The 26,132-nt window shown below is 40.9% G+C and overlaps 1 protein-coding gene across 1 annotated transcript in view; it reads left to right on the plus strand.

Moving 5' to 3' along the window:
- Positions 1-26,132, plus strand: part of CNTNAP2 (contactin associated protein 2) — a 2,186,758-nt gene that overhangs the window by 1,883,638 nt on the left and 276,988 nt on the right. The window contains exon 15 of the mRNA XM_089687345.1: positions 13,764-13,891. Within this exon, the coding sequence (XP_089543471.1) occupies positions 13,764-13,891 (128 nt within the window). The remainder of the gene's footprint in view (positions 1-13,763; positions 13,892-26,132) is intronic.

Raw genomic sequence — 26,132 nt, forward strand, 5'->3', positions numbered from 1 at the left:
AGGATTAACCCCCACAGTGAATATAACAAGCATGTTTTACTGCATATACAGACTGATTTTACTGTTGTGGGTTTAGTAACACTTTAAAGGTTTAACTCCTCTTTTTGCATAGAGTGGGCAAGAAAGATTATTTCTGGCAGGTTTTTATTTCAGTTTGTGATTCCACTACAGGAATTTTTTTTCACTTCCTGTTCCTGTGATTCCAATACAAGTAATAGGGGTTGTAGTCTTCATCTGGACAGGAACGGATAGAAATTCTCCACTCTACTATTTTTTTTTTCATTTGTGTACCCTTTGCAGATATTGCCTATCAATCACATCCTGACAGCATGGGAAGGGAAATCTCTCCAATAATGGCAATAAACACCTGACAGAGGCCCCAAAGTCTTCCCTGCCCTATTGAAAATAAAATTGTTTTAGTTGAGGACTTTAACATTTACTGGGAACAATGCTATTCCATGCCACAAAATGCAAGGAAAATTATGCTTGGTGTCAAAGTTCCAGACCTGAGCATTACTGCAGTATAGAGAACCATTCACATCAGTCCCTGTTCCTGAAGAAGCTTAGAGATTAAATCATTCCCTATCAACATGTATTGCATCTTTTGTGTAAACATAGGCATCTGGTGATAATCTAAGCAACCACAGAGCAATCTTTCAAACACTATTTAGAGAGAGCCTATGATGGCTATGTCTGTAAGACCAAAGTGGAAACCACTGTTTAGATCATTGTTAGGAAAACTGTTAACAGTATTCATGCTGTATCTGAAGCATATGAGAGAATTCCTGGGGGGTTATTGTAATATAGTACTTTTACTAGGTCACAATATATATTGAAAGAAAGGTCAGCCGAACACCGGAGGATAGATGAATATAGTGTATTTATTGATCCATAGGACACACAAAACACCAGGCCATGAATACAGGACCTGTTAGCGCATTTCACCTAATCTCGTGCTTAATCAGTCATTATGATTAAGCAGGAGAATGTGTGAAACGCGTCAAAAGGTCCTGTATTCATGTCCTGTTGTTTTGTGTGCCCTATGCATCAATAAATACACACTATATTCATCTATCCTCTGGTGTGCGGCTGACCCTTCTTCCTATTGCATCGTGTGGTGGTGAGTCAGAGCCTGCACCTGTTGTGGATTGATCTGGATTGTTTGCCTGAGTGGTATACCTCTGTTTTTTGGATCATAATATATATATTGTTGTGTGCTGCTGGAGCCTACTGCAGTGTTCTTTATTTTATGAGCTGATATTACGTAAATCTACATTACCATGTAGAGCTCAACCCTGAAGGAGGCGCTGGATGTTTGAGTTCTTCTGCTCCAGGTGTGGACAACCCATCAAAAGATACCACACTCTCTGACACAGCAGGCACAATACAAAAGGCTTCAAGGAAAAGAAAAAGCTCATTTTAAAAGCAGGGATTTAGTGTAATTCAACAGTTGAATTGACAATAATAACACAAAACAGTAACAAAAGCAACTAGACCATTAAACTGACTACTGCTATACACTATGACCATAAATGTGTGATACAATCCTCCAACAGGCCCCTCTAATAAACTGAAGTACCTCTCTGTCCTGCTGACCAGTAGTGTTGCCTAGAATCCTTGTGTCCCCAGCTCCAAGTCCTGGAGGTGGGCTTTTTCTGGCAACTTCTGCTGTCAATCATATTTCTCCTCCATATTTCTCCTGATGTTTTGGCAGTGGGCAGGCTTTGGTTGCAGTTACAGCTTGAGACAGTCTCTCATTCTCCTTTGTCCATCAGTCCAGCCCCATCAGAAGCTCAAAGGCCATGCAGATTGACATTGGCACCACTGGCTGGGCTACAAGCATAACAGTTATGTATTTGTTTATAAGACTGCCTGGGGGCATAAAGCCAAGGGCACATCAGTTCCTGATTTTTGTCCTTGAATTTAGTGACATGGGTTGCACCTCCCAAACCTTCAAATTAGTCCATAAGTAGGATAAGCAGCCTGACCAAAACAAATCTTGTGTAATAAACAGCCCCTCAATTGTTCTGGGTACATCCAGTAACTTGTAGGTGCCTTCTATATAGTTCTAGATGCACTTTTAAAAAATAATCTATTAGAGTAGGCATGTGCCAACTGGCAAGGGGGCATGATGCTCTACCACACATCATGACATAAATCTATGTGAAATAAAAAAATGGTAGCACTAGTCCAAAGGACATTTTGAAACTAATTTTAGTTGGCATAGGTCCAAATGTTTCCAAATCTGATAATCACAATACAAATATTTCTATGTGTATGTTACATTTGCCATATTCATCGAGTCTATTATGCAATAAATAGCCAGGCCAGGGTGCATAAATTTCACCAAAATAGTTTTATACATATCGTAAAAAAAATAAATACTAAAAGCTGTATTCTAATGAATGACTGAAAGTCACTAAGAGTACAGACCATCCGTAAAAATCAATAGAGGTTCTGCATGCATGCACATTAGCAAATGACCTTGGTGATGTGTTAATGGTTACAAACGCTGTATGATCTCAATCAGTACTGCCCAGAAGCAGGTATAAGCAGGGGCGGACTGACCATTTAGAAACTCGGGCACTGCCTGAGGGCCCGGGGTCAGTAGGGGGCCCCATGAGATGCCCCCAGTACCTTTTTCATAGGCTTTTTTGAGTTTGGGCAAGGACACTTGGGCCCCATGATCCCCCTATTGCCCAGGGGCCCCCTGAGTTGTCAGTCTGCCCCTGGGCATAAGGGTGCATTTTTAACTATCATGGGTATGCTCAGGGTGATGAGGGTTTTATTCAAAGGACAGCTAAAAGGAACATTTTTCTTGAAATGTTCAGGTTGGTTGGGTTTAAAGCAGAAATCCAGCTTAATTATATTTCCCCTTCCATTGACTATTCCCCTTTCCTCTTTTTCCTTTAAGTCCCCCCCCCCCACACATACACACACACACAAACACATCACCTTTTTTTCACCACTTGCCCTCTTGAGAATTTACCCCCCTTCCTGACCAGGCCATTTTTTTTTGCTTTATAGTGCTGCGTTACTTTGACTGACAATTGCGTGGTCATGCAACACTGCACTCAAATGTCCTTTTTTTCCCACAAGTTGAGCTTTCTTTTGGTGGTATTTGATTGCCTGTGCGTTTTTATTTTTGTGCTATAAAATAAAAAGACCGACAATTTTGAGAAAAAAACAATATTTTTTACTTTTTACTATTAAACGTCCAGTAAAAAAGTTTTAAATTCTAATTTTGTCATAAATTTACACCAAAATGTATTCTGCTACATGTATTTGCTAAACAAAAATCCCAATAAGTGTAAATTAATTGGTTTATGTGAAAGTTATAGCGTTTACAAATGGCGGTATATATACTGGGATTTTTCTTTTTTTTACTAGTAATGGCGGTGATCAGCAACTTATAGTGGGACTGCAGGACTGCAGCAGACATTCTGACACTGGGGGGAACTGACTTGGTGTCACTGACATCCCCAGTGACACCAATACAGTGATCAGTGCTAAGACAAAAAGCACTGACACTGTACTAATAGCACTGGGCAGAAAGGAGTTAACATAAGGGGCGATCAAAGGGTTAATTGTGTGTTGTGTGCTGTTTTACTAAGTGTTGTGTCCATGTGCTTCACTGTACGCACACTGCTTTGCATGGCTGTGCTCTGCACAGCCATGCAAAGCAGTGTGCACGAGCTGATAGGGAGGAGAACTGTTTTGTTTACAAACAGTTCTCCTCCCCGTTGGAGATGCTCGGCAATCACCCGGCATGGGCAAGTAATCACCGTCCAGTACCCGGTAATTAACATCGGCGGTCACAAACAGCAGCACAGGTAGGTCATGCACACACGCTGTGTGTGCCCCCTACCCGGTGATGCAAAATCACGTATATATACACGTTATTTTGCGCACCCGTGCCGCCTTGTAGCAGTATTTCTGCTATGGGGCAGTCGGGAAGCGGTTAAACCAAAAGATCCTATATATACATTTTCATTACAGTCTTCATCATGAGGACGTTGTGGGTCCTTCCTCTTCTTTCTCAGCAGCGGAAGGCCTTCCTCTTTTAGTGATCAATGCTTACGTTTAAGTGCTACTCAGTCTTGAAGTACTGTGAGCCCAGGCCTTTAAATAATACACAATCAGGGGGTGTCAATGACAGGCTGGACCCACAGGAAATGGGTAGAATGATGTTGGCTGTCATTCTTCCTGAAGGAATTCGGCAATGCTGGATGGAGGAGGCAACTGGGGACAGCGCAGCAGAGTGGAGAGGGCAAATATAGCTTAGTCCATTTTTTCCTTAATACAGGAGAGAGAGAAAATATTCCAAATTAAGTGTTAAAGGAACATGTTACTGTATAGCAAGAGCCAGCCAGCTAACACTCACACTGGTCCTTAGTGCTGGAAGGTCCACACTAAAAATTACCAATGCATGGCTCCCTCTGCTGAACACTTACTGCATGTCTGCATTATGGAGTCTCCCATCATATATGGAAGAACTGGCATGGGGATGTAAAAAGAGAGAATAGAAATATTACTGGATTTTAAATGGCTGCTCTCTTTAGGATTTACTTTTAAGAGGGTTTATTTTGTATTTTGTGTTTCTAAATTTCAATTTCTTTATTAAAGAAGGCTTTTATGTTTACCAAGACCCCCATTAAGTCATCTTCCTTAGCTATCAGATCTTCTAATATCTTCTTTTTTACCTGCTCCAGCCTATGTTACATAACCTCCATCAGATTTTTAAACATTAGCTTCTGCTATACCATTGTAATAGTTTATATTTGGCTTCCACTTTATTACATACGCAGAAGAAAATTGAATATTTGCATCTGTTTGGGACTGTCAGCTGGTAAATCAATTTACAGATGGGACATATTTCATGAAGGAGAATAATAAGGCAAATATATGTGCCTCTCTCCCTGTTATAAATTAAGGATCCGTCAAACATCCCGTGTGGATTTCTATAGAGATAAACATTTTATCAGCGCTGTTTTAAGAAAAATGAGGCCACACTCGAGAACATCTGCCTTACCGCATATGAATTAAAATTAAGAAGTGGGTGTTCTTGCCACAAGTGAATCTTGACAGTTGAGTAAGTTTCAGCTAACAGCTACTTTTTTAGCAAGGTCATCCGTCTGCTCTGCTGAGCTCATGATATAAAAAATAGTTTAATTGGAGTAAAAATAATAGCGACAGACATATGTCTATGTTTACAAGCTGACAAGTATATGTATTTTGCCTGTGCTTTATGACTGCCTGCTCTGCGTAATGAAACACTTCAGTTAATTACCTTACTGCTTTGCCATTAACGCAAATGTGCCTACAATTTCTCAGGCATTAAGCTGTAAATAATTATTTGAGATGAACGGCAAAGCATTTAAAATATTGTAAAAATGGATGTTTGAGTCATTTACTAACTAAAATGCTTAAATGCAGCTGCTTGCACGTGCACGTCTAGCTGCACACACAAGTGTATCATTTAAACCTCTGACCTTTAAAAGCCATTGCTTATTATACCAACAGTTTATTCCTTCATCATCCTACATGAGGCAGAACAAATGAGTAAGCAAATCATCCTTAAATAAAATAACACCTAAAAGTTGGCCTGTCCTAGCCTTTAGAATGCCGCCTATTATTTTTATCCTTGCAAATGTAGTAACTGCAGATTGTGTTTTTTCCCTTAATCATCATTGTAATATTAAATACTTTCGTTTAAAACACATTAGGCTGAAATATGAGTTATTTTAAAGAACAACATATGTTCCATTAGGCTTATTTTACTTATTAAAGCAAAGTGACCTGAAGTCAGCATTTTGCATCAGCAGTTACGGGCCGAGAAGGATAGTATTCTTGTGGGTTTCGTTCTGGCATGTACGTGTCCTTCGTAATCACTATTTCATTTCCTCTTGTCAGCAATCTCAGAATTGTATCAGATGTTCACAGGGCAAGGCACATCTGAAATCTGTCTGTTAGATACTTTAGTTGGGTGAATTGTACAGTTTTAAAATTAGGTCAGTCATGAATAAAAAAAAATACGTAGACCATTAAAAGATAGAATCAAATGTAGCTTTTGCTGCAATTTTCAGCTTCATTTTGGAGCCATGCCCTGCAGTACTTCTTTTCTGTCACAGGATGTCATCAGTCATTTTTGCGTGAATGACAGCCAACATCTTTCAACCTACTTCTTCTGAACCCAGTCTGTTATGATGTCAGCACCTGTGGTAGTGAGCCCTTGTAGATAGTCAACTTGGGGTTCCCCAGGGCGCGGAGTCTAAGCCCCAGCCTGCTTCTTCACCAGAGCCCCTGATGGTGGGGATGGACTTGCAGCAAGCTAAACCAGGTCACAGCCCCCGGGTATGAGGATGAGGAGACCACTCTCAGGAGCAGAGTACCATGGGGGAGGAGACAGACGAAAATCTGATAGACTAGCCGAGGTCAGGACAGGTGGAAAACAAGCACAGTCAGGAAACGAAGCCGGGGTTGGTACACGAGTAGTCAATGCAGGATACAGGAGATAGCAACATACAGGAGCTCAAACAACTAAGTTGCTCAGGCAAAGTGGTCTAGATTGAGTTTGTCTTATATAGGCAGACAAACAAGGAGTCAGGCCAGGAAGTGATAGAAGGGAAGGAAATAAAACCCAAAGAACAGCAGATGATGCCCATAGGTGAGCACAGACAAACCACACATGTGAAAGGGATCAGGAACAGCACTGCAGCAAGGAGGTAATAACACAAACAAGAAACTGCAGGCTAATTTGTGGCATATGAACTCACCAACAGGCTGTGATTGGACAGTAAAGGAAGATCAGCACAATGATGAGTCAGCCCAGGTTCACACTGATGCGGAATTCGCAGCAGGTTCTGTACGATTTCCACACTGCATCATAATCAGACCCCATTCATATGAACCGCTACGGGTGTGTATTTTAAGTTAACGACACCCCGAAATCAGTTCACAAAACACAGTGCAATGTGCAGAATCAGATTGCATAGGTGTGAACACCCATGCAATCTGAATCTGGCGCGGACAAAAAAAGGGTCCTGCACTCAAATCGCACCGCACAGGACTTGCATGTGATTTGCACAGAAATGCTGTGCGGTTTCTGTGGGAATCACATGGAATATGCCGTACCGCATATGTGTGAACCCAGGCTCAGTCTCTTCATTACTCCTCTCATTAGCATGGTCCTTGTCAGCACATAAACTAACTGGCTCCTTGTACTGCTTCTTCTTCTTCCATTTTGAACTTTGAGGTGCAGGGACTTTAAGAGGCTGATACCAAGTCAAATTTGGGTACCTATGCTGCTTGTATTTGGAAAAACAAATCATGTGATGATGTATTAAGCATAGAGAAAATTGTTAATTTGTGTTTTTTATATCCAGCTAGAAATACAACAAATCCAGCACACTCCATACAGTAATGAAGGCCTGATGATTAAAGTGGTTGCAAATCTCAGACATGTAATATAAACAAAGCATATCCCTCTATAGTGTGTACTTGCCTCAAGCTAGAGCAGGGGTCTCCAAACTTTTCAAACAAAGGGCCGGTTTACTGTCCTTCAAAACTTTGGGAGGGCCGGATTGTGACCAGTGGGGGTAGAGAATGTCCCGGGCCCAGCATCAGTGAAAATATACATGGGGTACTATAAAATAAATATGGTGCAGCGCTATAAACGTACCACAATGATATATAAAAAGCACAAATAAACTATATAGAAGCAAATGTAGCACGTGCTCATAATATTAAACATGCAACCAAGTAGGTGATAAAAATCCTATACCAGCTTATATATGCATGATGAATGATATTAAAAAGTCCTATGAGCATATAAATGACTTGATTGGTGAACCTTGCTGGTGATCAAAAAGTGAAGAATATCAATCCTCTCAGGATAGTTCAAATGTGAACAATAGTGCTCAACTTGAATGGAGAAACATGCATGTGATATAAACGCATGAGCAATCGGATGATAGTGTCCACACACTCCTCCTGTGGCTGAATTGCCCCCTCACCTTAGATCTGCGACCCAATGGGCCCTTATGCCTTTAAGACCACAATAGGATCTTTCTCCAAGGATGGATGCCTCAGCCCCGTTCTTATGGACTCTCCAATGGACCTCTCACTGGTGGATAGGTATACAGGACCCTCTGAGAACTGCTTGTCACTGGGGAAGTCACTCATCATAACCATAACGAGGGGTCTTAGGCAACAGGAGGCAACCTACCCCTGGATTGGGGTCTTGGGCAACAAGCATGCGTTCGTCACGAGGGTCCTGCCTCAGCTGGGCTCCCTGCATGACTGCATAGCGGACCGGGGCTTCAGGCAACAGGCGGGCAACCTACCCCTGGTCTGGGGTCTCGGACAACAGGCGGGCAACCTACCCCTGGACTGGGGTCTCGGGCAACAGGCAGCAACCTACCCCTGGACTGGGGTCTCGGGCAACAGGCGGCAACCTACCCCTGGACTGGGGTCTCGGGCAACAGGCAGGAGTTCGTCACAAGGGTCCCGTCTCAGCAGGGCTCCCTCCGTGACTGCACAGCGGACCGGGGCTTCAGGCAACAGGCAGGCAACGTACCCCTGGACAGGGGTCTCGGACAACAGGTGGCAATCTACCCCTGGGCTAGGGTCTCAGGTAACAGGCGGGCAACCTACGCCTGGGCAGGGATCTCGAGCAACAGGTGGGCAACCTACCCCTGGGCAGGGGTCTCAGGCAACAGGCAGGCAACCTACCCCTGGACAGGGGTCTCAGGCAACAGGCGGGCAACTTACCCCTGGACAGGGGTCTCGGGCATTAGGCGGCAACCTACCCCTGAACTGGTGTCTCGGGCAACAGGCAGGCGTTCGTCACTAGGGTCCCGTCTCAGCAGGGCTCCCTCCGTGACTGCACAGCGGACCGGGGCTTCAGGCAACAGGCGGGCAACCTACCCCTGGTCTGGGGTCTCGGGCAACAGGCAGGCAACCTACCCCTGGACTGGGGTCTCGGGCAACAGGTGGAAACCTACCCCTGGACTGGGGTCTTGAGCAACAGGTGTCAACCTACCCCTGGACAGGGGTCTTGGGCAACAGGCGGCAACCTACCCCTGGACTGGGGTCTCAGGCAACAGGCAGGCATTCATCACGAGGGCACAGTCTCAGCAGGGCTCTCTCTCCGTGACTGCACAGTGGACCGGGGCTTCAGGCAAAAGGTGGGCAACCTACCCCTGGACAGGGGTCTCGGGCAACAGGCGGCAATCTACCCCTGGGCTGGGGTCTCGGGCAACAGGTTGGCAACCTACCCCTGGGCAGGGGTCTCGGCAACCTACCCCTGGACAGGGGTCTCGGGCAACAGGTGGGCAACTTACTCCTGGACAGGGGTCTCGGGCAACTGGCAGGCAACTCACCCCTCAGCTGGAGGGTCTCAGGTAGGGTCAGGCGGTCTCCCCTTAGCTTGGGGGGGTCTCAGGTATGGGGTCTGACCTTTGAGGAGGGGGCTCATGCAGAGCTGCGGAGACTCCCACCCTGGGACATTCAGTGGAGGGCAGCGGGGACTCCCAACCCTGGAGTATTGCAGAGGGCTATAGTCCTGACCTTTGGGGGTCTGCAGAGTGTGCAGTGGGGATGGCTGCGGAGGCTAGGTCCCCCCCACCCGAGCCTCCCAGCGGCTTTCAGGGAGATAGATGATTTCAGCAGCATGCACAGGAACAAAGAGGAGGGCTGCTTCCTGTGCCAGTCTTTTTAAAAGCCGTGCAGGACGTTGCTGGGTTGCCTCGGCAACGGCCGGCCCAGCACCATTCATGGAAGCTACAAGGACAGAGGAATGTGCAAGGGGGAGGGAGGGGTGGAGGGATATGGCCGAGGAACAGCAGGCAAAGGGGGGTGGGGAAGGCACGGGCACTCCGTGACAACGGGGTACTATTCCTCCCATTAATAACATTAATACCAATCATTGGTATTAAGGGGAGGAATGATGCCCCATCATTGGTATCAGTGTAAGAAATAGTGTCCCATTGTTGGTGAGAGTGAGAGGAATAGTACTTCATATCATTGGGAGGAATAGTGCCCCAAGGGCCAGATAAAGGCTAGCAAAGGGCCACATTCAGCCCTTCTGACAAGTTTTCCTGACATCAAGAAACAAATGGTGACAGGGGAGTTCACAGCTTGTGATTGAAAGCCTCAGCTTTGTTCCTGTGTGCTGTGTGAAGGGGTGTGTCCCTTCTCTCCAATCAGCTCTCAGAGCTCTCCTCACTGAGCTCCTTGCCCCCCGATTTTCAGAGCTGAGAGATCCTGTGTAAAGTTTGTACTTTAAGTGGATGTAGAGGACAGATAGCTTTAGATAAACAGGTACAACATATGTAGGAGGATTTGTTTCATCTGTGTGTCACCTGAGACCAGTCACTTTACTGAGTACATGTAAGGGTTTACAACCACCTTAAAGCTTAAGGCCACTAAGGACCTTCTCCCTAGGCCGCGGTGCCAGTCACTGCTACCTAAGAAAAAGGCTCTTAGTGGCCTCAAGCTACTCTCTGTTGGTGCCCATAAAGTGCCCTATCTGTTTATCAGAACAGGGTGTGCTGGTGATATCTTAGACTGGACATTCATCTGTCCTGAAGTTCAGCTTTAATTATCAGACCCTCAAATGGTCTACATTGTCATTTAATTTACTAATTTATAAATAGTACTAGCATATTTATCAAAACTTTAGAGAACACTATATTATTCACTATAAAGAGTGAATACTTGTGAGCTATTATGAATGAGGTATTCAGTGAACTATTAATTATTATCTACTTGTATGGTGTGCTAGGTTCGCTGGCACTTACACAAACCCACTTAATTGTGTTCCTATTGTTCAATTGTATAAATAAATTTATAGTGCCGCGCTCCTATTTACAAAATCCTTAACTATAAATAATCTCACACTAATAAATACACTAATAAATGCTTAAGTTGATACATAAATAATATTATATCAAATTAATTACTGTGACTTGTAAATAAATTAGAATATATTATAAATTAATCAAAATCATAATGTCAGGAATGGACTGGCCAGCAATAGTGGGACTCACCTGCCTTATGAGCTGCAGTACCAGGGCTGGCCAGCGGGTGCTCCCAGCAATCAGAGACTCAACCTTGCAGCCAGTCAAACACCTGGAACTAATTATACTGGTGTATTTAAGGGATGGTCAGACCTGCAGACTCTGCCTTGGTGTGTGTTTTTCCTGGGCCCTGTATCTTGTAAACCTGCGTTCCTGTTCCTGTTCCTGTCTTGTTGCTGACCCTGCTTGATTCTGACCTCTGCTGACTTCTCCTGTTCTGATCCCTGGCTTGTGACCCCGACCATTCTCCGCTTGCTCCCCCTGTACCTACCTGCCCGATTGATATTGACCCGGCCTGCCTGACGACGCTTACATTGTATGTACTGTTATCTGTGGGTGGTTGGTTTGGTTTGTTTGCACTGTGTTATGTTTTAGTATTGCACTGCATTTATGTTTGTATTGTTAGTGTCAATAAATTATATTGTTTATAACATATCTGAAGTCTGCGTTTCCCTGCGTCAGTCACATACCTCTGGTCACACCCGGGAGCCCTGACACATAATCTGTGGTAATACATATCATGTGTGATCAATCAATCAATATTGTGCAAATTCATTAATGGATGTACAAAAATCAATCAATAAAGTGCATAAATAAAGTCTTTTATAAATATGTGCAAATGTGCAGGTGAATTCCTTATTCCCTCTCTCCAGGTGCCGTGTGATCTCAATATGCGCTCACCTTAATATTTGCCTAAATATATTTAGGCAAATAAACTTTTAATCCTTCCAGGATTGATGGGATAGTGCTCATATGCAAGATGTTCCAGGGAGAATATAGATCTATTGGAATCCTCCTGTGCTCTCCTCTTTCTCCATGCGCAGCTGCTCATGCATGAGTATTAACAAGCTCTATGAGTATCTCCCATTTCCCCTCCTGGGGACACCTCTTCCTCGTATCCTCCTTTCACCAGTATGGGGAGTATAGATCAAATGAAAAAAAGAAGAAAGACCATGGTGCCTTATCCTTGTATAAAAAAGTGATTTATTGCTGCCAGGTGCGGTGATACACAGCAGTATATGGCACTATTGTAGTACAGGTCAGCAGTGGATGTATATTACTCTGCCTCTCTGTCTGCCTCTGCTTCTGCTGGAATCGCCGAACCTCTCTGATGCAACGTCGTGACGTCAGAGCCCCTCCCCTCCCCATTTATAGTTAAGGATTTTGTAAATAAGAGCGCGGCACTATAAATTTATTTATACAATTGAACTATATTATTCACATTGGTCACCAACCCCAAGGATCTTTAGAATGTCATCCACATGGACACAAACATACATAAACACAGGAAGAACATGTGAACTCCATGTAGAATCCCCTTGAGGGAACTGACTCCAAGCCTGGAAGGTAATATTTCAGTCATGGTAGGTTTACCTTATGTTAATCTGAGTCTTTCTTCCTTGAGTGGAGATGTGATAACTAAGACTACCGTTCCAGATCATATTGTAAAGATGCTTGGAACATTCATCAGGTGCATCAGATAACTTGGAACTAGACTTAAAGGAAAACTATAGAAATTTAGGGTCAGGTTTATCTTACATGTTGCATTTATTCGGTGATGTGCTCTATTTTGCTATTTATGTAACGTTTTTACTTTTTAATTAAACATTTTAAACAGGGTACATCCATTACATTATAGGTTTGGCACATCACAATTTCTTTGTAAGAGGTAGGAAGAACAGCAGAAACTGTTTCCTTTTGGAACTTTTACTCCTCTAGTTATGTCTATAATTTAAGAGGCCCTTTGTGGCCTCAAGCTCCTCTCTGTTCGTGCTCATAAAGTGTCCTGTCTGTTTATCAGAACATGATGTGCTGCTGATATCTTAGACTGGACAATTATCTGTCCTGAAGTTCAGCTTTAATCATCAGACCCTCAAATGGTCTACATTGTCATTTAATTTACTCATTTTTAAATAGTACTAGCATATTTATCAGAACTTTAGAGAACACTATATTATTCACATTGGTCACCAACCTCAAGGATCTTTAAAATGTCTGAGGGTCTGTAAATAACAGGTGTTTATTAGTAGATCAGTTATGAATAGCCTGGTAGACATGAAAAGAGCTACTAGATCCACAAGCTGTCTGGAAATCAAAAACACTAAGTATTCAAATGCAATATCTTATTATTACCTGACTAAAAATGTAACACCATACCTTTTTTATTTATTTTTTTATTATATCTAAACACAAGAAAGAAAACAACAGTCATTGTCTTTATTTAACTAAGTAAGGTACTCAGGTTGATGTTAGCTTAGACAGCTTAGTCAACAGAACAGCAGAGAAATCCATCAGTGGATAATACTGTCTCATTGAATGGTTTTTCCATCTTTTTATGGGAAGCAGAAACATTTTAACCCTTGAGGGGGAGGATTAATTATGGAAGAGTTTTGCATATATGAGCATTCTAAATGAAAGCTCCAGGATTGTTATCACTAGTTTTTGTTTTCTTCATCCTCAGCAGACTCAAACGGTTTAATAAATAATTATTTAGTTCAAAAGTACATTAAAAAAGCTCCATAATTTTGCACTTGAGATTTACTGTTACCTTTTTTCATCCCTACAGAAAAATGTCAGAAAGGTGCTGCAAACTGCTTGTTTTTTAAGGTGCTGTATTAGTTACCATGGTTACATTTTACATTATTCAGTGATGAATTACCTTTCTCCTTTTTTATGGCGCAGGAGGAAGGATGATGGCATCTTGTCCTATAAGGATCACCTGCCGGTCACACAAGTTGTTGTTGGTGATACATATCGTTCTTCATCAGAGGCAAAGCTGACTGTTGATCCCTTACGATGTTATGGAGACAGTAAGTGTTTTTAAATGACCTTTTATCCTATATTATACAGCGATGGAAGACATCTGTGAAAACTGACACTGAGCTGCAAAATTCTATAAATGGAGCCTCTCAAAGGTAAAAGAATACTTAAACATGCAGCAATTTACAAGTCAGATAAGGTAATATGTTTCTAATGAGTCCATCCGCATCTGGATCAATGTTATATACTGTAGAATTACAAAGTTTCTTGTAATCAAAGCCATTTTGAATAATTAGTTTCAGTGTTCAGATTTGGAGTTGTTTTGATCTCTAACTCTACTGAAGCTTCAGTTCAAAGGTGTCGGGGGACTAAAGGGGTATTAAACCCAAAAACAAAATTTAATTCATTTCAGCTTACTAATTCTTAGATGTGGTGGCTGCATTCATTTTCTGTTTTTAAGATTTTTTTAGGGTCCTCTTGTCTTAGGGTGTCTGCATTCTGGATTAAGTAGACTCCATTGGACAGCAGCATTGTCATTCTGGGGAGAGGGTAGTGCTAGACTAGCAGATTTAGATGAACCTGACTAACAAATTAAAGTTGAACTCCAGCTAAAAGTTTAAAAGCAGTTACAGCATACATTTTTTTCTTTTGGAATAAAGGTTTTACATAAATGAATAAAAGCTGATTATTGTAAGCACCAGTGTTAAATGGCTTGTCTCAACCCTCTTTTCAACTTTTAAATTAAATGAATCTCACATAATATTGAATATTGAATATACAGTATGTAGGGCTGGAGAGGACTGTCAGAAACTGCAGACCTATTAAAGGGCATGAGGGTCAGAGAGTGTAGATATGCTACATTTTTGGCTGGGGGTGGCTGCAGAATACAATATGAAACTGGGAACATGCTACATCAGGCTAGTAGAGGTTAATGCTATTACCCTAATCAATGTTCCCAGTACAAACTGCTGAGGTCTGAGGGTCACACATCATATACCAAAAGGTCACATGCAGCCCTCAGGCTGAAGGTTGGGCATTAGGGCTCTAACTTGTACTTTGTCTGGACAGCTTGCTCTGTTAAAGGAAGTTGAAATAAAGAATTGAACAAGAATATAATGAACAAGAAAGGACCTTGAAAAATAACAGATATACTGGCAGGATCACCTTGTGAAAATAAATAAAAAGCCTAAAAAAAAATTATGCACTCATCACATCCATGAATTGGTAAGGTGCAATTTAATACATTTTTATTTTTGGGAACGTTACCGCTTTGAGCAGCTTCAAAGCTTCAGCTTCAAAACAGCTGAATTTCCTCAGCCAAAATAAAATGGCCTTGGTACCATGAATTAAAAAGAAAAAGCAAAAGAGATATCAGAGAGCAGTATTTCAGTCTGATTTTTCCACATATTACAGATTAATTGTAGGGCTGAATAATCATAAAGCTAATAAAGGCTAAGATAGCCGACACCTGAGTTATTGCTAATTGGGAGAAACTAATAGGCTGGATTAGCCAATGGATTCTTACATGAGGATTCTTTTCGGGGATGCTAGTGACATCCCCCTTCTCAGTATGGAATCTTACTCTTCCTGTTGAAGTAGGAAGAGTCTCACCCCTAATTCTGCAGCCTGCATAATAGAAGTCAAAATTCAACTGGGAGTATGATGTCTCCAAATGCAGAGATGTCACTGTTATATCAGCTAAAGAGATATCGGGGTTGAGCAGAGTGATTATTAGTAAAGAAGAAGGAGCTGTGAGGGAAATTTTTAAAAAATTTTACTGACATCACTGGTTAATTCAAATGAATACAGTTTCACCTCACTTTGAAAGGGAAGTCACACTTTGTAAGGAAATTTTCACATACAAGAAAAAAAAACACAATTTTGTTTGCACATCATTGGATGATAGACAGAGTGTCATCTCACTTACGAAGTTTTGGGGGAAATTACTTTGCAAGAGCAACTTCACTTGCACAATAAACAGCTTTTTTTCCTTTTAGTAAATCAGCCCCATAGTATTTAATAAATGTAAGGCCACAGAAATCTTTCAAAGACTGCAGACACAACATAGGGTCTATGAGCATGCTACAGAATATAGTCAGAAACTGTGCACAAGCATACGGGATGGTCAGAAACATGCTTCATGATAAAGTCATGGAGTAGAGACACAATATATAAAATTTCTAGAGATTACTTCTATCCCAGCCCCTACACAAATCAATGTTTCTGCATTTGTGTTTCCTATTGTGCGCTTAAAAAATTACTTGTTCCAACTCTGATATTTCTTTCAACCACAACCATTATAAAAGATCATATGAAAAAGAAACATAAAAAAAGAGAACAAACAGCAAAGGATAAATTAAGTTGGTAACCCAGTCTAAAGATGCACCAAGGCACAGAGTACTTTCTGCAGGGGCCTTAAGGACCAAATGTTGTGGGTTGCGCTCAGTTCTTCATTGTATCCATGGAGGGAGCCATGGTTGACAACAAACCATGGACGTCAAACAAGTCTGCCTATGTCATTCTCCGTTACATGATGGCATTTCTGGCAAGAAAAACAGGCATTTTCTGTATTTGCTGAATATGTTCTTAGTACGAAAAATAAAAACGAATGTATCCACCATGTGTAAGGATTCATATACTGAAATATATAAAATTTTTGCTCTTGGATTTAGTTATCCCTTAACATGCAAGATTTTCTTTACATTGCATGTGCATAGAAATAGTTGCATAGGTTTTAAGGCTTTTGTAAGATCATTTTTTAGAAGTAAAAAAGGGTTTTTGACATGGCTTACTTAATTATGTTGTTTGTTCTGCAATTTCCCATCTTAACAAAGTAGCTAATATCAAATGTGTTACCAAGCCTTTTTGTGGTTAATGAGAAAATTCTGCCAATCATACTTGCTTTTGATAAAAGATAATAGTAATCGCATAAAAGGAACACTTCACAGATGGGACACTGCTACCAATGTCATCAACACTGCTATTTATTCCCATATTAGCCAGGTTTATTATTGTGCAAACTGCAATCAATCCTGGGGATGTTAGTGAATATTAGTGTTTGATTTGATATCCTTGCTCATCAAGCAGTGTAATTAATAGGCCTGTCTCTTTGTTAGATTAGAATTTTAAGATGGCTGTAATAACTTAGTATTTATTTTTCTTCCTTGTTTTTTCCTGTGCGTTAAGAATGCTAGAAAATAATTGCTCCCACAGCAAGAAATGTGAATTTGTAATTAATACTCACTGATGAACTGATCTGTTTAAAATGCAGTAATCTTGTATTAGCTGCAAGGCTGAATTAGAGTTGGCCAAAAGAATACATTAATAAAGGCCAACTCCCAGGCAAGAAACATTAACTTATAAGCAATAAGAGAAGAGGTGACATTAGGTTTTTATATCTGTCTGTGCCCTACTGGGGAAAATTTTCCTCCCTTTCTTGAGACACCAGTTCAAGAAAAAGGGGAGTCTCCAGGATAAGAAGGCACAGGCAGTATTAAAAACACTTTAAAAGTTCTAAACTCTCCCACTCTGTCCAAAACTATACTAAAAGTGTTGGCTGGAGTTGGGCCTTAAAGTCCCTTCAGTCCCATGGGCAGCACAGTGGCTAAATGGTTAGCACTTCCACCTGGCAGTACTAGGGTCGTTGGTTCAAATCCCAGCCACGGCACCTCCTGCCTGGAGTTTGCATGTTCTCCCTGTGCCTGTGTGGGTTTCCTCTGGGTACTCCGGTTTCCTCCCACACTCCAAAGACATGCTGGTAGGTTAATTGGATCCTGTCTAAATTGGCCCTTGTATATGAAAGTGAGTTAGGGACCTTAGATTGTACGCCCCTTGAAAGTTAGGGACAGATGTGAATGTACAATATATATGTAAAGCGCTACATAAATTGACGGTGCTATATAAGTACCTGAAATAAATAAATCACACTTGCTAATGTGGCCATTTGCCATTACCCACAGGAGACTCAGCAAGGATCCATGCTAAGTACAGGCAGGAAGCTCTATTGAAAGCATCTGTGCCTATTTGTGGCCATTCATGTGAAATTGTTAATGTGATTACCAGCAGATGATCAGCTCTGGGAACAGACAGTCTGGATTCAGAGCCGATCATCCTCAGGTAATCACTGCTGGACCCCCATTGCTTTCCCAAGGGTTATTGCAAACAACCATTTACAAATGTGAATGGTGCCTAAAGTGAATATCAATGCAACTTTTCTTCTTAGTTTTTGATGGAGTGGAGAAGGGTTATATCTTCTACCAGATTTTGATTGCATTCTGTTGCTGCTGGGAAGACTGGGCTCTCTAATTACTCTCATGACTATTGTCAGAAGACAAAAAGTAAGAGGTAATCAAAAATGTTACAGTTGTCATGAGCGGAAAACACAGGGGGCAAAAGGAAACTCAATGGTGTCAAACAATACGATGACAGCTGTCTAAGATGGGAAATCCTCATTAAAGGAAAGTGCAAGGTAATTATCCCCAACAGGGACCAAAATATAACCCAATAGGTTTTAACCCTTCTCTACTATGTCCAAAATAAAAAAAGTTTTTGCTACATATAAATTTTAAAGCATTATTCACACCTGCCCTACGTGGGACAAATGCACCAAAAGAAGCACCCACACCTTTTTAGGCATTCATTTTTGCACATTTTTCCCACACAGTTACAGCGTGACAAAACATACACTTTTTAGTCACATTTAGAGTGCATTAACAATTACTGGCACCACAAGCACAACATGCTTTTTTCACGTATTCCTGGAAGGCACAGGAGTGAATGCAGCCTACCGCCTGCCAGAGATAGATTGAAATTTATCCAGTTCCACAGTGACTGGCAAAGTTTTGATCCACCTATGGTCATTCCTACTCATGAGAAGTCGATCTAATGATTGACTACTTATGAACAAACCTGTGAAATTTGTGTTTGATCAGTGCTGCAGCTAATCACCGGCAGTGCTGATCATTGTATTTTGACAGGTTATGGTGAAAAGGAATTAAAAGAATGAAAAACCTTCCAACCAGATTATTGTTTTTAGAACAGAAGGTATTTTCATTCCATCACATATTCCATTGTCATATTCATTATTTTTAGGATCAAGGACAATTTCATGAATATCACTCCTATATTCCCCAGTAGGATGATTCGGTAAAGGCCAAACTGATTTTCACCTTATCAGTTGACACTCCCACTGAGAGCCTTTAACTGTTTGAGCATGGAGATATGTGTTCAGCTCTTAAAAATTCTTGGCTTTTGCATACCTAACACCTGTTAAATGAAAGAGAAACTTTTAGATACAATCGCCTAAGCACCCACCTCACTGACAACAACCTCCTCGATCCACTACAGTCTCTGGCTTCCATCCCCTACACTCCACCGAAACCGCCCTACTCAAAATCACTAATGACCTGCTAACCGCCAAAGCTCATGGCCACTACTCAGTCCTCTTACTCCTCGACCTTTCCGTGGCCTTCGACACAATTGACCACCCCTTCCTCCTTAATAAACTACAGTCCCTCGGCATCAGAGACTCCGCTCTCTCCTGGCTCTTCTCCTATCTATCCCAACGCTCCTTCAAAGTTACCTATAACGCTACCACCTCCCCCTCTCTCCCCCTCTCTGTTGGGGTCCCCCAAGGCTCTGTCTTTGGACCCCTTCTCTTCTCTATCTACACCTCCTCCCTCGGCAAACTGATACACTCCCACGGCTTCAACTATCACCTCTACACCAATGACACGCAAATTTACCTCTCCACCTCTCACCGCACCCTTTCAGTCTCCGCCCGTATCACCCACCTACTGAACGACATATCGGACTGGATGTCGCTCCATTTCCTCAAATTGAACCTTTCCAAAACCGAGCTCCTGATTTTCCCCCCAGCCCGTGCCCCCCCCCCTCTTCATCACGACCAACAATGCCACCATCAGTCCCATCCCGCAAGCCAAAGTCCTAGGTGTCACTCTAGACTCAAACCTGTCCTTCCAACCCCATGTCCAATCGTTGGCAAACTCATGCAGGCTCCACCTCTGCAACATTTCCAAAATATGTACGTTCCTAACCCCAGACACTACTAAACAACTTGTTCACTCCCTTATTATCTCACGTCTGGACTACTGCAACTCCCTTCTCACTGCCCTACCTCATCACAGACTATCCCCGCTTCAGTCTATCCTGAACTCAGCGGCCAGACTCATCCACCTCCGCTTCTGCCACCCCCTTCTGTCATTCCCTCCACTGGCTCCCGATTGCCCAATGCATTAAATTCAAACTACTAACACAGACATACAAAGCCATTCATAACGCTGCCCCAAACTACCTCACCGACCTGATACCCAAATACCACCCAACCCGTACTCTTCGCTCCTCACAAGACCTCCTACTTTCTAGCTCCCTGGTCTCCACCTCCCACGCCCAACTGCAGGACTTCTCCAGGACTTCCCCCGTCCTCTGGAACTCACTACCCCAATCCATCAGACTGTGACCTACCCTCCTCACCTTTAGGCACACCCTGAAAACCCATCTCTTCAGGGAAGCCTACCCCGCCCTCACCTAACAGCCGATCTCCTTCACTCCTCCTACCACTCCATCCCCCACAGCCACTTCTTCCTGTACCACTATCCCCTCCCTCCTAGATTGTAAGCTCGAAAGAGCAGGGCCCTTGACCCCCTCGTGTTTTGTTTTGTTACTGTATTGTCTCATGTTCTGTCCCCCCACTCTAATGTACAGCGCTGAGCAAACCTTTTAGCACTAAATAAATACTGTATAATAATAATATATTCTTTTATGGGCACACTTTCCACCTATTAACCATTCCAATGTACTTCTGCAACTTGAAAATTTGAAAGGTGTGCATATTTTTACAGCTTATTATTTTTACCCCACCTCCCCATCTTACCCTATTGTTTACTCTGCAGCTATTTCTACGACTACTACTATGTAGAAATCACTTTATTTAAGGAGGTAATTGCCTTGCTTAGTCATGGCATGACAATGGAAGTTTAAACTTTGATAAGCCAAAATCATCTTTTTAACTCAAGAGAGATGTAAGCGATTGTTGGGTGCACTGAAGATCTACTTTTCACCAATGACCAAGTAGGAAGTAATGTAGCAGGGATATACACACATATATATATGTGTGTGTGTGTGTGTGTGTGTGTGTGTGCTGAATGTTTCCTTTTATTTAATCAAATACTTTAATTTTTATAGAAAATGCTCCCCTAATAGGTTCTACTGTTCCTTTAAAGAATATTTAATTCTCTGTTCAATTCAGTCTTGCAAAAGTAGCACTTTTACTTTATTGTCTGATAAAAAGATGAACTTGGGACAAGTGTAACATTAGCTGTATTGTAAGAATACATTGCCTTGAATTGTTCAAGCAAACATCTTCACAAAGGTCTCTGAAAAAGATCAAAATAATGCTGGTTGCACAATAAATCATACATTGCTTAACCTGAGAGCCTCTCCATAATGCAGTTTGTTTACCACAGACTTTACAGGATGTTAGGATCAAATACAATAAATATGAAGCTTGGTAAAAAATACATATAGTATATTAAATCTATGTACTTAAAGCCACCAAGTAATATCAGATGTATATATAGCTATCCTCGATATAATTAGTTCATATAAATACAAAAATAAAATTTGGCCAATGCTTTAGCCTTGGTTTTAGAATTTGGCCTTAAAGGGTAAAGTTTTCCTGGTTACCAAGCCTTTGAAAAGACCAACCATGTACATTAAAGTATTGTGCCTAAAGGTTTTCACATCTCAAAGTTGTTTTTTATTTATATTTTTGTATTATTAAAGATCAAGGTAAAATCTGAAAAGGAATTGCTGAAATACTGCATGAACTAAAGTCAGAAGCAACTAAAATCTAAGCATTGTTTTACCTTAGTAATGCCAGTCTGTACCCTCTATACAATAATTATTCTATTTGATTTATTATGAGATTATTTTTTGAAAAGTATTTTAATAAATAAAAGAAAATCACTCTTATATTATCTTTATTTTATATTATATGTACACTGTATATTTATATATATGCCAATCAGCCATAACATTAACATCACTGACAAGTAAAAAGAATAACATTTATAATCTTGTTACAATGATGTGAAAATAAGTGGGATATATTAAGCAGCCAGTAGACATGTTGTCCCTGAAGTTGATGTGTTGAAAGCAGAAAAAGTTTGCTCTGCAGTATGTTGCGTATGGTGCTGCATAGCCGCAGACAGGTCAGAGTGCCCTTGTTGATCCATGTCCACAGCCACAAGCACCTACAATGGGAATGTGATCATCAGAACTGAACCATAGGGCAGTGGAAGAAGGTGTTCTGATGAATCACGTTTTCTTTTACATCATGTGCATGGGCAGGTGTGTGTGCATCACTTACCTGGGGAAAAAGATGGCTGTAGGATACAGTATGGGAAGAAAGCAAGCCGGCAGAGGCAGTGCAATGCTTTGGGCAATATTCTGTTGGGAAACCTTGGTCCTGCCGTTAATGTGGATGTTTTTTTTACAAGTATCAGCTACCCAAACATTGTTGCTGACCAAGTACACCCCTTCATGGAAACAGAATTACCTGATGGCACTGGCCTCTTTTAGCAGGATAATGTGCCCTTACATACTGCAAAAATGGTTCAAGAATTATGAGGAACACAACAATGAGTTTGAGGTGATGACTAAGCCTATAAATTCTCCAGGTCCTAATCCATCAAGCATCTGTGTGATGTGCTGGAGGCTCCACCTCACAACTTGCAGAATTTAAATGATCTGCTACTGATGACTGGGTGCCAGATTCAACGGCATATTGCCAGAGGTCTAGTGATGTCCATGAGTCAGGGCTGTTTTGGTGGCAAAAGGAGGATCTGCTCAATATTAGGGGGTCATCATAATGTTATGTCTGATTGATGTATACTGTATACAGTGCATACATATATATATATATATATATATATATATATATATAGTTATATATAGTTATGAGAATGGGCTTATACCATATATTTTATGGGAATGCACATTACAATTGGCTCTTGCTTATAATGCAATATTAAAGTACCGTCCTGTGTTACTGTACGAGGAGGGATGTGATGCAGCCACCCAATTTTTCAGTCATAGAAATATTCTTTATACATGGCAGCTTGTATTTATACCTATTTATTTACTGCAAAATACCTTTTTATCTTGGGAGCTGGTAGCTTCCTGTGCTTTCTTCTTGTGCTGCACTCTTTTTTCTGTTACATTGTTACTAGCTGTTTTTTTGGGGATACAAAACATCTACCTCATATTTTGGTGAGGAAGAGAGGAGTAGGAGTTCTGTAGTGCCATCCTAGTTCAAGAAGCATTAACCTTCTATTTTTCTACAAGGAGAGGTCAGGAACAAATTTTATTGTTGCCCCGCTTTTTGTTGATATATATAATTAATCAGGAGCCCAGGTAGAGAGATAAATACACAATGGTACTGTAATATATACAAAAAATAGTGAAGCGCTTAATAAATAAACATATAAAACTACATATATTAAGGTGCCATCAGTGAATAAAGTGCTAAACGTTAATATTCCTTGTAAACGCTGGGATATTATCAACCAATATTAATTAGAAGTAGTATTAAACCAACCAAACTGAATTCCTAATTTATCAGTGATAAACACAACAGTGACAAATGATGATATAACTCCACAGAGGTATCCTTATCCTCCTTCACTATTTAAATAAAAAGTGCAATAATCACCTGCTGAGCTACCGAGAGGAGGAGGAGAAAGTTTGCCATAGAGGAGATCAGTAGCCTTTTGGCCCCTTGAGGGTCAGTGCGGGGAGGTGAGCAGGCACTGCTGCCATTTGAGGATTTGTGTTTGAGCACTAGAAGTGGAGATCACTGTTCTATCACAAGTTACACTTGCATGGACTTTATTTATTTATTTATTTATTTATATATATATGATGTATGCTTTATACATTAGAAACCTCACAAGTTCTAAACCTTTCTCGTGGAAGAAATCAAACCATTCTTCAGTTGATTCTACATCATCTAACCCATCACAAATGGGAATATCCCATCTAAACCTCCTTGGAATTAACCGATCTTTCAGATATTTTTCAAAGGTGGCCATATCCCACCATATGGACAACTTTTTTTCCATTATGTGCCCTAGTTTCCTATAAATGGTATCTAGATCATTGTTCAGGGCATGTTCAGTTTGATTGAAAATTTCTTCTACATTAATGGCCCTATTTTCCACAAACTGAAAAATCTCCATATTAGCTGCAGGGGGTAATGGTGGTAAATAACACTAAGAAATAATTTTACAAGTATCCTCCTGCGCTCAATATAGACACGATCCCTACCTTAACAGCTGCTGTCACTCTACCTTAACCATTAAGTAGCCAAATATATACAAAAAATAGTGAAGCGCTTAATAAATAAACATATAAAACTACATATATTAAGGTGCCATCAGTGAATAAAGTGCTAAACGTTAATATTCCTTGTAAACGCTGGGATATTATCAACCAATATTAATTAGAAGTAGTATTAAACCAACCAAACTGAATTCCTAATTTATCAGTGATAAACACAACAGTGACAAATGATGATATAACTCCACAGAGGTATCCTTATCCTCCTTCACTATTTAAATAAAAAGTGCAATAATTGAAGTGAATAAGTGTATACAAAAAACCTTTTTTTTAAAAGTGCATATACAAATCATATATATATGTATAAAGCATACATCATATATATATAAATAAATAAATAAATAAATAAAGTCCATGCAAGTGTAACTTGTGATAGAACAGTGATCTCCACTTCTAGTGCTCAAACACAAATCCTCAAATGGCAGCAGTGCCTGCTCACCTCCCCGCACTGACCCTCAAGGGGCCAAAAGGCTACTGATCTCCTCTATGGCAAACTTTCTCCTCCTCCTCTCGGTAGCTCAGCAGGTGATCCCAAGGTCTCCACTTCTCCTCCACTCATACATCATATAGGGCAAAAAACAGAACTTCCCATAGTGTAATAATGTTTATTGTAAGCCACTTCTCATTACATAGCGGTTATACTCACATTGGATTTCCTGTTACAAAAGCCTTCCACCTCATCCTATAGGTGTATCTTATGAACACAGGGGGAAACCAATATGGCCGCTCCGTTCGGACATGCGTCCCACGTGACCGGAAGTGACGTAGTTCCAAAACCGGATATGGCGTACCGACGCGTTGCGTCACGTGCGTCGTGACTTCATCAGGGTTAACGCCCACCAGTGACTGAATGCCTTTAAATAGGATCCAGCCTAAACTCTCTTCCCAATTGAAGGGCGGGCTCCCGGCGGCCATTTTACCGAAGCCCGCTATCTTCACTAAACAACACGGAGGAACATTAACATAATGTCCCCCTATGGGGAAAAAAACTCCGATCTATGCCACTATTTTGATCCGCGATATTTAAAAAAATATCAATATATAGGCAGAACAAAAAGGCCACTCTGGAAACGCATTAGGGAACATGTCCAGAACATAAAAAATGGTTTCCCGAAACACAGTGTATCAAAACATTTTTTAAAAAAACATAATAAGGATCCTTCAGGTTTGAAGTTCTGGGGGATACAAAAATATACCAAACACTGGAGAGGTAGTAATAGGATCAAATCTTTGAGCCAGGCGGAATCCCGATGGATTTTTACTATGCATACACAGGCACCTTTAGGACTCAATGTGGAATTCGATCTAAATTGTTTTATTAGTGACTTTTAAATTTTTAATATTCCTTTACATTCTTTTAGGAAGCCCCTAGTGGTGGTAGTCGGATTGAAATAGATACATATTTATTGATTTATTGGCAATTTATTAATGGTCTATCGGTAGAATAGATGAGAATACTAAATGGTTTAGGTATATATTTATAGATTATGAGTTTATTTTAATTAGTAGTGCATTAATATGTTGTTTAAACTAATGGTTTTTAAATATATGAGATACAATAAAAAGGATGAATATAAGGTTTATATATATAAATATGAGCAAACTGTAAACTCAAGCTATAGGTGTATCGCTATGACCCCTATATGTATATGAGATTTTTTACATACAGTGGAGATGTTTTTTCTGGGAAAGGTTTAAGTAATAAATGTTTGAATTTATAGTTATTTATTTTTATATTTTTTAATTTTTTTCTTATTTTTAACATTGAGGTGTAATTAAACTTTTTTGAGGGATATATAACTAGAATATGGGGTTTTTAAAAAACCTAAGATTGCTCTATATGTAGAAGGGCAATCTAATAAAATGTTGAAA

Source organism: Staurois parvus, unplaced genomic scaffold, assembly GCF_062004578.1.
Source record: "Staurois parvus isolate SC_StPar_1 unplaced genomic scaffold, SC_StPar_1.0 ptg000020l, whole genome shotgun sequence".
Classification (NCBI taxonomy): Eukaryota; Metazoa; Chordata; class Amphibia; order Anura; family Ranidae; genus Staurois; species Staurois parvus.